This window comes from Vicugna pacos, chromosome 13, assembly GCF_048564905.1.
Source record: "Vicugna pacos chromosome 13, VicPac4, whole genome shotgun sequence".
Lineage (NCBI taxonomy): Eukaryota > Metazoa > Chordata > Mammalia > Artiodactyla > Camelidae > Vicugna > Vicugna pacos.
In genome coordinates this window covers 54770268-54782689 of record NC_132999.1, presented here as the reverse complement: position 1 = coordinate 54782689, position 12422 = coordinate 54770268, and the positions used below count along the sequence as shown (strand labels likewise).

The following is a 12422-nucleotide window of genomic DNA, read 5'->3' as shown; positions in this document are numbered from 1 at the left end:
GCCATGTCACCTCCTTCATGATGGGCTCCTGGGGGTCCTGGCTCTCGATGATGCAGGGCTCCACGAAGTAGCCCACGGAATCGTCGCTCTGGCCCCCCGCCAGGATGGTGAGGCTGGGGGAGGAGCGGGCATGTTCCAGCCATTTTCTGATGCGGCCAAAGGACTAGGGAGGGCGGGGGACGGGAAGGGGCGTCAAGGGCTGGCTGGAGGCCATTCCCAGCAGCAGCCCCCCAACACACTGAGCCCAAACACCTGTCCTCAAAGGGCCCAAATTCTGAAGTCGAGGGAGGTGCAGGGGGTGGGGGGGGGCCCTGAGGACAAAAGCCAGGGCCTGAGTGAGCCATGGCAGAGATGAGGGGAGACATGCACACGCAAGTGTGTGCATGTGTGCACACACACGTGGTAGAACTACATGTATATGTCCCTATAAACATCACACACATACACATACACAGAGCCACTTTAGGTATGCCTGTGTTATAGGTGTGTGCGTGCATGTAGACCTACACGTGCGCCTATAGACATGTAAGAACCTGTCCACAAATGTGCCACACGCGGGCAGATTTGCTTACGTGTGCAGACAGGTGTGCACGTGGATGTGCATGTGCATGTGGGGAGACCTACGTGCACGCCCGCACACAGAGATCTACATAAACGTGTTCACGGCAAGCGCATGTCCAGGTTTATAGGTACAGACGTGCGGGGCTACTTGTATGTGCGCAGCTTGTCGAGCGTGCTTGCAGTGGGTGCGGGAAGCGAGTTCTTCTCTGGGTATAGATGCCTCTGCCCTTTCCAAGGCTAACGGAGCGGTGGGGACTGCAGGCTTCTCGGCTCAGAGCAGTGGGTCTGGGTCACCCCTAGAGTCTCCCTCCTCTCCCACCCAGCCCAGAGCACAGCCCCACAGGAATGCCCTGCTTCCCGCCCGTACCTTGGCATCAATCACTGCAGAGAAGAAGGTCCCGAAATCCTCTGCAGGCTGGAGGCAGGGGAGACACAGGAAGAGACAGAGTGGCCGCGGGCCCGAGACAAAGGGAGCCCCCTCCCCACCGCACGGGAGCCACCAATCCCATCAGCCACCCACTGGGCCGCAGCGGGGATGAAGGCGCCACTCACGTCGCCCACTTTGATCCTGCCATGCTCCTCCAGCAGCCGCCCTTTGATCTGCGGCCACAGCGAGCGGGGCACGTAGAGGCGGGAGCAGGCTGAGCACTTCTGGCCGCCGTACTCGAAGGCGGAGCGCAGGGTCCCGCTCACCACGCTGTCCACGTCGGCGGAGCGGTGTACGAAGTGGAAGTTCTTCCCCCCACACTCTACAGGGGCCGGGGTTGGGAAGGGGGGGTGAGTCTGGGGGCAGGCTCCCCTGGCCAGCCCAGGGACCTAACGCACTACCTACACCTGTCCGCAGGGTCCTGGGATCAGCACTGGGCGGACGAGAGTGAAAGAAGGCAGTTAGAGCTGGACAACCTCCCCAAAACTGGTGAGCAGGGCCTGTCCCCCACTCCAGAGATGAGAAAACTGAGGCCCAGGCAAGGGTGAAGGACATCAGCAGTCATCGAGACCAGCGCCCCCATTATGCAGATGAGAAAACTGAGCCCAACATAAAGGCAGAGGAAGGACCAGATTCCAAGGCTCCCCGGGGGCTGGTCCATTCCCAGCAGTGGGCACAGCTTCCTGTGAGCCTTCCCCTGACCCCCAGCCCAGAGAGATGAGAGGGGTCCAACTCATGTTAACAGCCAGGGCTGGTCTCGCTTCCCTCCCCATGGTGGGGACATCCCTTCCCAGTCTCCCCAGCATGAGGGGCCTCAGAAGAGCACTGCATCCTCCTGGCCTTGGTTTCCTCACTCACTTAAATGTCAGCTAAGAGTAGCAACTGTTACCAAGTCCTAACTACCTGCCACACTCAGTTCAAGGCATGTTGTTCACAGCAGCACCTTACGATAGCCAAGACATGGAAACACCCTAAATGCCCATCAACAAATGAATGGAAAAGAAGTTGTGGTATATGTATATAATGGAATACTACTCAGCCATAAAAAAGAATGAAATAATGCCATTTGCAGCAACATGGATGGACCTAGAGATGATCATATTAAGCAAAGTAAGTCAGACAGACAAAAATAAATATCATGATACCACTTATGTGTGGAATCTAAAAAAAGATACAAATTTTATTTACAAACCAGAAATAGACTCCCAGACACAGAAAACAAGCTAGAGGAAAGCAGGCGGAGGGATAAATTAGGAGTATGGGATTAACAGATACATAGAACTATACATAAAACAGATAAACAACAAGGACCTACTGTATAGCACAGGGAACTATATTTAATTTCTTGTAATAACATATAATGGAATATATAAAGAATCTGAAAATCTACGTATACGTATAAAATTGATGTATATGTACAACTGAATCACTTTGCTGTATATCTGAAACTAACACTGTAAATCAACTACACTTCAGTAAAACTTAGCAGGAAAAAAAAAGAGCAGGTTATGTTACCAAGCACTAACTACCCGCCAGCCTCAGTTCAAGGCACTTTGTGCTCCTTCTCACTGAAGCCTCCCATTATTATTCCCATTATAAAGACAAGAAAATTGATTCCATTGTAGCAGAATGTATTCAGATGTGGGCAGTCGGAGAATGACAGCCATCAAAGGATTGACGGACCTCAAATAAGCTGCTGTTAACACATCTGGTTACTACCATAACATTACTAATACAACTTAATGCCTCTTCCCCTTACCTCTGTGGAGAACAAGCAAAAAAAAAGACAATAAAATTGAGGCACAGAGAGACGAAGCCTCATACTGGAGGTGGGGAAGCAGTGGTCTCTCTCCTTCAGGGAGGTGGTGGGAAGGAGACAGCAGGAACCACGGACAGCGAAGGGGCTCACTGTTCCCCATCTTGTGAAGGTTGGACTAGGGCACAAGGCGGGGGGGGGGGTGGGGGGCTGGAAGTTGCAGATGCTACAGCTGGTCCTGAAGGTCTCCTTCCCTGACATCCCCATCAAAGCTTCCACCAGCTCAGGAGTGGGGTCCAGTCTCCCTCTGGGCCCCACTTCACCCCCAGGAGCAAGAACGCTGAGCCACCAGCCCCAGCTGTGCCGTTACTGCGCTGTGTGACCCAGACAGCTCACTCTCCCTCTCCCCACCCCCTCACCTTGATCTCAGCATTTTCCCAAAGTGTGTTCTATGAAAAACGTGGTCCTTGGGGGTCTCCGTAAAAACAGGGTTCTACAGCCCAAAGAGTTTGGGAAACACCACAGATCAGCCCCTGCTCTTGAAGATAAGCAAGGCGTACTGGGGCATTCAAGGCCCTGAGAAATCCGACAGGTAAGGAGTCCGTTTTGCTCTCAGTACCGTACACGCCAAACTTCCTTGACCGTGAAACTGTTTCTTTGTGGGTAAATGATTGTTTCAACAAGACCGAGCCCTGCCGACCTCCCAGACTCCTCTCCTGCCACTTCCACCCCCCTTCCCCAGCAACACTGGCCTTGTTTCTTCAAATACAAGCTCATTTCCGCCTCACGGCCCCTGCCTTTGCTATTTCCTCCGCCCAGATGTGGGCTCTGTCACAGGGCAGCCACCAGCTGCACGTGGCTATTTCAATTCAAATTAATTAACATGAAACAAAACAAAACTCGCACTTCCTCGGTCCCGCCAGCCACATTTCAAGTGCTCCATAGCCACACGTGGCCAGTAGCTACCAGATTGGACAGCACAGACACGGACCACATCCATCATCCCAGAAAGCTCCACCGGACAACGCTGGTGCCCACGACAGTCCATCCCCTAGTCTTTGCGAGGCTGGCTTCTTTTCATTGGTCAGGTTTCAGCTCCAGTGTGTCCTCCTTGGAAGAAGCTCCTCCCCACCAAGACACCCTAGGTCACGGTCACCCACCATGTCCAGTCTTTGGGCGTCCCTGCCTGTCACCTCTTTCCCTTCCTTTAATTATGGGCGGCCCTTCTCACTCCCTGAAAGTCAGTTATCTCTACAGTTACTGTCTGCCCCTCTGCTGCTGGAACAGAAGTCTGTGAGGGCTGGTATCTCATCATCTCTGCACCCCCAGTGTCCAGAAAGTGCCTATGTATATACTTAATAATTTACTTGCTGAATGATGAATGAATGAATGAACGAATGAATGAAAGAAAAACGCACATTCTGAGGCATAAGTGCTCTGCACAATTCCCAGGACCTGCCAGAGCAGGGGCTCCACCTACAAAGGAGTCCTCCGCTCCTGCAGGGCCCACCCCGCCGCCCCACCTCCAGGGACATCACCTCCAGCTTCTCCTCTCTCATGATGGCCAGGGGAGGGAGGGATCCCTGGGGCCACAGGGGAGGGCGCAGGGAGGGGGCCCTTACCTCCAGCCAGGCGTGGAAAGGTGCGGAACCGGTCCAGATTCTGGGCCACCTGCTTCCACAGGTGTTTGAAGGTGCTGAAACCAGAGGACGGGACAGGGATTAGGGTCCCCGGCTCAGGGAGCTGAGAGGGTAACGGGCCTGGTGGGTGGAGAACAGGCCCTCCCAGAGGAAGGGGCTGGGAAGCCCAGGAGGGAGTGCCAGGGTCAGCAGCCCTGCAGGAGGCAGGCCTGGGTCACAGTGGTGGGGGCGGGGGGAGAGAGGGCTGAAGGTGGTGGCAGTTGGAAACAGGCTGCATTCTGCGCCGACAAGAAGGATGCAAGGGGAGGCTCAGCGACAAGACAGAGCAGAGAAGGCCCAGGTTTTGAGGCCGGCGGTGCTAGCTTCGAGTCCTGACTCAGACACACACAGCTGTGTGATCTTGAGCCCATTACTTAACCTCTCTGAGCCTCAAATTCTGTGCCTCATCTGGGAACTGTGGAGAACGATCCTGCCCGACAGGGCTGTTGTGTGACAGCTCTAACTTGAGTCAAGGGCTTAGGACAGGGCCGGGCAGGCTGCGGGCGCTGGGAGTGGGGTGGGAGGCAGACGCTGCCGTGGTCTGCGAGGGGCGCCCTGAGCTCACACCCAGGCTCCCGAGACCAAACCAAGGAGGGTCCAGGGAGAGGCAGCTCAGGCCCCCGCCTCCTCCCCGGGCTCCAAGTGTGACCAACCTCAGTACCACAAAACAATAAAAATGCTAATCACCAGGGAGCTGGCGACACAGTAGCTAATACTAATTTATGACTTTCCCACCTTTAAGCCCGCTGTTCATCAGAGCGTGGCAGACGGGGGGCCAGACCCGCTCCGCCCGCTAACAGGCAGGGACCCGTGGGGCCCGCAGCTGGCAGAGCGGGCCTTTTGGAAAACAGCCCTCCTCAGCAATTCTAACGCTGCGAGCATCACCCGCCAAACCTTGGTGGGGACGGGGTCGGGAAGCCTGAGGCTGGGCAGAGAGGGTGAGAAGCCACCACAGGTGTCCCTGGGACACCTGGAATGGCCAGAGTGCAGACCACATCTCCACCCAGACAACCTACAGGACCTCAAACTCAAAGTGATCAGCATCTGGATCATCTTCTTCCCAAGGATGCCAGGTGCCCAGCCATCTGGGGTGCCCACCTTGATGAACGATGCCCACATCCTGCCCTGAGCCTGAATGTTCCCACTGACTGGCCCCTGACCCCACAGACAGGTGATCAAGTCTTCCTGCTACTTCCTCACTTGACACAGCCCACTCCTCCCCGTTCCCACGACTCTACCCGGGTTCATCTCTCCCTGGGTGTGGACACCTCCTAACCCATCTCCTGTTTCCAGCTGTTAGACTTGCACTCAGAACGGCCAGAGCCATCATTTAGGATGGAGGCTGCACATGCAGAAGCCCCGGGAGGGGGGTGCCGGGCAGGGGATGAGTGAGACAGACCAGGTACCCGGAGACCCAGGGCCTCTTGGGATGGTGGGGAGCCAGAGACCACCCACCCGCCTCCAGCCAGCGGTATATGTCGAAATGTAAGCCCAGTGCGATCAGTTCTCACAAGAGGCCAACACTGGGTTTTTGGATTTTTATATGGAACTGTCCCAACTGTACAAGCTTGGATCATCTCTGTTAGGAGTCAGAGAACGCAGAGCTACTCGCCAGGTCCAACTGGAAACCTACGGTTTGTAATCTCTGCTTGAAACAGATAAGCCACTCCCCCTGCATAAACCCTGCCATGGCTCCCATCACGTTTAGGATAAAGTCCAGAGACCTTTGCAGGCTCACAGGACCTTAAAGTCATAGGACTTAAATCCCTCAAGAGGTAGGAACTTGCCCACTCCACGCATTCGCTGCTGAGCCCGGCCCCCACAGGAGCTCAATACACACGAGCTGAGAGATTCAGCGAATAAATGTGGGATCGTGATGGAACCATATCCCACCCCAACCCTCTGACTCTCGGCCCCAGGCTCCACAGTCCAGCCCTGCAGGACCACGTCCACCTCCCAGAGCACAAGGACTTGAACCATATGCCTCTGCATGTCCTGTTCCCTCTCCTAGAACACTCTCCTCCACCTCTGCCTGGCCAACTCATCTGCTTACATGCCACCTCCTCCAATTCATTCCAAGGTGCCCCGTGCCCTTTGCAGAGACAGACGTGGCACCAAAATCCATTATTGTCAAACACCCTTAGGCTGTTTCCAGCCTGTGATGCTCTTTGCTGTTCATTACCTACTTTGATCCTCACAATTACCCTACGCGGTAGGAATCGTTGCTACTGTTATACAGGTGAGTGACAGAGGCTGAGAGGTGACTTGGCCCACCCATGGCGACATAGTGAGGAAGAGGGTATGTGGTCAGTGCCTGACCTCTGGGTTCACAACCTCAGCTCCTGGACAGAGGTGACGAGGCCTCATAAGCATCCCCGGACCACCCTGCCCACCCCACCTCGGGGACTTACGGCACACTGCCTGTGAAGTTGATGCCACACAGGTGCTCTGAGCTGGTGACAGTGTCCCCAAACGTTGGCCCGTCAGCTGGCACAAACTGGATGACGTTGGGGGGCAGACCGGCCTCCCGGAGGATGCAGTAGACGGCATAGCTGGCCAGCATGGCAGTGTCACTGGGCTTCCACAGGACCACGTTGCCCTGTCCGGGAGGCATGGTGATGACCCCAACTCCCACCCTACCCCAAAGTATGGCCATCCCTCCCCTGGAACCAGCGGGCCTCCGTGCAGGCCAGGATGTCCTCTCCTCACCCCCACTCCTCCCTGCGCCAGGCACCATACTCAAAAAGCCTACGCCCTGCCCTGCCTGCTCCTATACTCTGGCCAAGGTTCTGTTCCTCCAGAAGCCTGCACCGCCTGGTCCTGCCAGCACCCCTCGGGCAGGTCTGCTCTGCTTGTTTCCAAGTTGCTGGGTGCTCTCAGGGCATGGCTGGGCAGGAGCTCACGGGGCTCTTGCTGCACGTGCCCCCGCTGAGGGCATGTGGGCACCGGGTGTGGGCACGTCCGTCTGAGCACAGATGCACGAGGACGGCTCGGTGCACAAGCACCCTTTGAGATCACCCAGCCGCCCCCGTCAACTGTCATCCCTCCTCCTGCTCCACCCTGAGCCACCAGGCCCTCTGAGGGTAGGGCTGGGTCTCCCCCACCAACTGAGAGCTCATAAGAGTGATGGCCACCCTCACCCTGACAATGGGAGTGGAGTCCATCCACTTCGAGATCACCTGCCCAGACACAGACCAAGCCCAAATCCCTATCTATCCCATCATTTATTCACTAGCCACGTGACCCTAAGAACTAAGTCACCAGGCACAGAGCAAGCACGCAAAGGTGAGCTGTAATTATCATCATTATCAGCAGCCCCCATGTACTCAGCCCGCACTGGCCAGGCCTGCCTGCTGTAACAAGCACGGTCTCATCCGCTCCTCATAAAGCTGGAATGTAAGCTTTCCTATGGTTCCCACTCTGCAGATGAGGAAACTGTCTCAGAGGAGTGCGGGCACTTGTCTGGGGTCACCCAGATAGAGTTGGGCAAGGCTGGGACCCAAACCAGCCTGTGACCTCAAAGCCTTTCCATAGCCCCCAGCAGCCTCCACCTTCTGTGCCTCTCCCCATGACTAGGGCTGGGACCCCAGGGGCTGAGACGTGGCCCTTCTGTCTGTTGAGAGGGGCGTGATGGCTTGTTCCCGCCGACCCCGCCTGCTGCCCACATCTCACCATCAGGGCCGGCGCCCCCGCCAGGTTGCCGCCGATCGCAGTGAAGTTGAAGGGGGAGATGGCCGCCACGAAGCCCTGGGGAAGGAGGAGGCGGTGAGGCCATGCCCCAGGCTGCCGGCAGCCCCCCCCATGCCAGCTCCCGGGGGTACCTCCAGCCCCCGGGGGTACCTCCAGCCCCCGGTACACCACGCTGTTGGTGCTGGGCGGCACGCTGATGGGCTGCTCCCCCTCCAGCTCCACAGCAAACTTGGCGTTGAACCGGAAGAAGTCAATGAGTTCAGCAGCAGCATCGATCTCCGCCTGGATCACTGTCTTCCCCTGCGAGGCAGAGGAGCAAGGAGTCAGTGGTGGAGGACGTGCTTCCCGTGAGCCCTGGACCCTGTGCCCATGGTGACATCGTGTGCAGGGATGAGTACGTGTCCTCCTCACTAGGGGCGTCCGGGCCAAGAATCAGGAAGCCCGATGCCTGTAAACATCTCCTTAGACGGTCCTTAGATGACGAATGTGAGCCACGGGGGCAAGGACTTTGGGCAGCAAGAGTCAGGCTTTATTAAATGGGGGGGGGGCCTCCTTGCACACAGGACCACTGGCACCTGTTCAGCCTGCTCAGGCTGCAGAGCACGGGAAGCTGAGCTAACACGCATGGGCTCCTGCTCTGCATGGCCACCGTGCTTCCTACAAGCTCCGAAGTCTTAAGCCAAATAAAGAAGCATCTTAATCTGGTTTCGGAGTGTGCGTGTCTCTTCTTGCCCAGGTGTGGCTCAGCTGGCACACTCTGAAGCCTGACACCCACCCCAGGGGCTCTGCTGAATCAGGAGACACTTAGCAGGGTGTGGAGCTGTCATACCACCTTGTGCAGCAGCAGAGGGCGCTCTCATATGGGATGGTGAACCGGAGAGCGCCGGGCGGAACCACACCCCTAAGGCTCTGTTCTGGGGATGGCAAAATTAACCCTCTCTCCCTCTGCTCCTTCGCCAGCACTCTGTGCTGCTAGCGCCACTCACTGGCTCAACATGCATGCACTCAAAAAACGTGTTTGGGGGGTGGGGGGGATATAGCTCAAGTGGTAGAGCAGATGCTTAGCATGCACAAGATCCTGGGTTCAATCCCCTTGTACCTCCATTTAAAAACAAAGTTTATCGGGAGCTTCTAGGACTCCAGGAAGACAACAATGCAAGACCCAGAAAGACAGAGGATATTAGCATGTGGTTACTATGCCCAAAAAGCCTGTAAAGGGGCAACAGACACAGAGAAGGTCATTACACCCCAGTGTGATCTGAGCTGTAACTGACAAAGGAACAGCATGCTGTGGGGGACCACAGAGGCAGAACTGATGCTTTGGGAACAAGAAGGTTCTAGAAGGCTCACAGAGGACGTGATATCTGGGCTGGACCTTGACAGTTAAGAGTTCACAAGGCAGAGAAGATAGAGCACTCCAGGCAGGGGACACGGGACAGAGGCAGGAGGAGACAGGGCCCCTGCGGTGTCCAGGATTCTTGCTAGGCCCAGACTGGTGACACCGTGGGTGGACTGGCCTCGGGCGGAAGGGCAGAGTGGCTGGCAAGCTGGACAGAGGTGGGACTGGAAGGGCTGGGCTCAGGACTTGGGCTGTGACTCTCAGCGACAGAAGGATCTTGGTGGTTCATAAGCCTGGAGTAACCCGCTGGAGGTGTCAGAAAGACCCCTCTGATGGCTGTAGGGGTCTGACTGAGCCTGCAGGACTGTGCAGGGCAGCTGTCAGTCCAGGCAAAACAGGACAAAGGCCTGGCTCAGGGCAGGGACAGAGATGGACAGGAGGGGGTATTTCCAGAGTAGGACACACAAGCTTAGTATTGTCCACCTCACCTACAATGTACATTAGTCTGTCCCCTCTCCTAGGCTTTGTCCCTCTAGGATGCCTCCCAGGCTCCAGCACGCAGAGCAGGTCCAGGCACGCAGAAGCCGCTCAGCTGATGCCTTCTGAATGGATGGGGTCTGGCTGCTTCCCCCCACAACCCCAACTGTGTGCACGGGCTCCTCACCTGTCCCACCATGGTCTTGGCTAGGACCTCTGCCCTGCGCGGCCCGCTCAGCATATCCGCCGCCTTCAGGAAGACCTGGGCTCGGTCTGCAACAGGCTTCAAGTCCCACTCTTTCCTGGCAGCCAAGGCGGCCTCGATGGCTCTGTTGAGCAGGGCCTGATGAAGAGGGAAAGATTGGGGGCTTCCTCCTGCAGCAGGAAGGGTCCCAGAGGAGCGAGGGAGGGAGGAGAGATCTGAAGGTCACTTCACCTGAGGAAGACCCCTGGCTCCCCTGGCCCTCAGCCCCCTCCCCACACAGCTGCAGACACCGTGTCCCATCACCAGCTGGGCTCGGAGCCTGTTCCACTCTAATCCAGAGACCTGCCAGGCAGGCGAGTGTGCCACGGACTTGTTCCATTTTCTCTCGTGGTCTCATCAAGGCCTCCTCTTATTCCTGGGGCCTGGTGCTCCTGAACCCGCTTTCCAGAGCCTCCAGCCCTTGAGGTCAGGGCCTGAACTTGCCCTTGCCAGGCCAGAACTGTAGCCAGAGACACACACCTGCTGCTGGCAACCCAGCTGCCAACTGCCTCCTTGATACCAGCTCCTTGATCCCTTGCCACAAGTGACCCCGTGCCCTCTCGCTGGCCCTCTTGGATGCCAATTCTCTGCCCAAATTTCCATCCATGATGTCTCCAATCTCCCCGATTCAGTCTTCCAGAATCTACTTCCCCTCCCTCAATCAGGGTAGCTTCCCTCACATGGGGCATGTGCAGGGATGTCCCAGCCCCAGCCAAGGCAGCTGTCATTTGACTCAAGTTAACCCCAGCACCGCTGGCACCTGTCCAGGGACTCCCTCAGTGCCAGCCACCTACCGATGCCCCACCCCTCAAGGCCAGAGGGAGAGGTGGTGACTGGCAGCAACTAACAGGACAAGACAGGGGTGACCAAGGACTCACCTTGTCTGCATAGCAGAATTTTGCCACCTTGTGTCCATGGTTAAAGGGCTGAAAAAAAGAGAAAAGTGTAAGGTCGCTGTCCAGGAGGGAGGTGCTGAGGCAGGCAGGGATGGAGCCCAGGCTCCGAGTCCTCAGCACACTGCGCTCTCTCCCCTCCAAACCCCGTGAAGCCTTCTCCAGTCGCCCCCACGGACGCTGACCTCTCCCCATGGAGGGTTTGAGGGTTAAGGAGCACCTGCCACATGATGGTCTCTGGAAGATTCACATTCCAGGAGCAAGGCATGTACTGAACATTCTTTCAGGGGATGTGAGAACCTTGTGGTCAGACAGACCCAAGTTCAAATCCCAGTTCTGCCACCTACTAGCTCTGGGTGCTTCCCAGCCCCACAAAGAAAGATGCTTGATGCTGGTTCCAAGTTCCCAGGGCAGGTAATTCTGACTGGCCTGGCTTGGGTCAGGTGCCCGCTTCTGGGCCCAGCACCCTCAGGGAGTGGCACTGCACAGTTTCAAAGGCCACCCCAGCCCACCGTGTCGGGACAGGCAAGGTGCTCATCAATTAAGGTCGACCTCCCAGAGCTGTTCACTGCACCTCTCTGCCCGGGGCTGGAATCCTCAAGGTTTTGATCCGAGCTGTTCTCATGGTTTCCATACGATGCCTTCACCAGCCTCCTTGGCCTCCCACCTGCTGTGGACTCCTCACCGTGGTCCTCTACCTGCCTTCCCATCCCAGCTCCCTGGCTGCCCACAGGCTCCTGGCCCTCCACACATGTACTTCTGCACGCACATCTTCTGCCTAGCCCACACCCTTAATCCCTCTACTATCCTGACATTAGAAAGCCTTCTGATAAAGAGCAATGGGCTCTTTGAAAGTCTCACCCTCCTTAACCCACTCCAGTGGCTCCTGGTGCCCTTGGAAGAGGCTCTTAGCCACAGTCAACAAGAATCCACCAGCCCCACTGGCTTCCAACCTCACTGCAGCTCACCGAGCCTCCTCCTGACTCTGCACCTGTACACCCCTCTGCTGGCAGTGGGTCCCTAGCCCATCCTCATCCTTGGAGTTCAACTCAGATGTCACCTCCTCAGACAGGCCTGCAGACCATCCTGCCTTCGCATCTCCAGCACAACACCTGCACCTTCCACAGCCCCTCTCGCCATCTGGAATTCTCTGGTTTGTTCCTTTGCACACCAGTCTCACTCTCCCCTGGGTCAGCTTCGTGAGGGCAGAGCTGTCCACCATGTTCATTGTGGCGTCCCAGCACTTGGCTCTGGGTCTAGGGCCGGAGAGGCTTGCTTGGATGGATGGATGGATTTACCAGTACTCTCCTAGAAAGAGCTAAAGTCATCCTTTTGGAAGCTGACTTCCAGCTTTAA

The 12422-nt window shown here is 56.6% G+C and overlaps 1 protein-coding gene across 1 annotated transcript in view; it reads right to left on the bottom strand.

The window, feature by feature from the left end:
* The window catches only part of ALDH4A1 (aldehyde dehydrogenase 4 family member A1), a 29840-nt gene that overhangs the window by 4767 nt on the left and 12651 nt on the right, over positions 1–12422 (bottom strand). The window contains exons 4-12 of the mRNA XM_072975265.1: positions 11052–11099; positions 10117–10272; positions 8264–8413; positions 8096–8170; positions 6835–7022; positions 4367–4440; positions 1114–1310; positions 929–976; positions 11–163 (exon numbers count right to left, since the gene is read on the bottom strand). Coding sequence (XP_072831366.1) covers positions 11–163; positions 929–976; positions 1114–1310; positions 4367–4440; positions 6835–7022; positions 8096–8170; positions 8264–8413; positions 10117–10272; positions 11052–11099 — 1089 coding nt within the window. The remainder of the gene's footprint in view (positions 1–10; positions 164–928; positions 977–1113; positions 1311–4366; positions 4441–6834; positions 7023–8095; positions 8171–8263; positions 8414–10116; positions 10273–11051; positions 11100–12422) is intronic.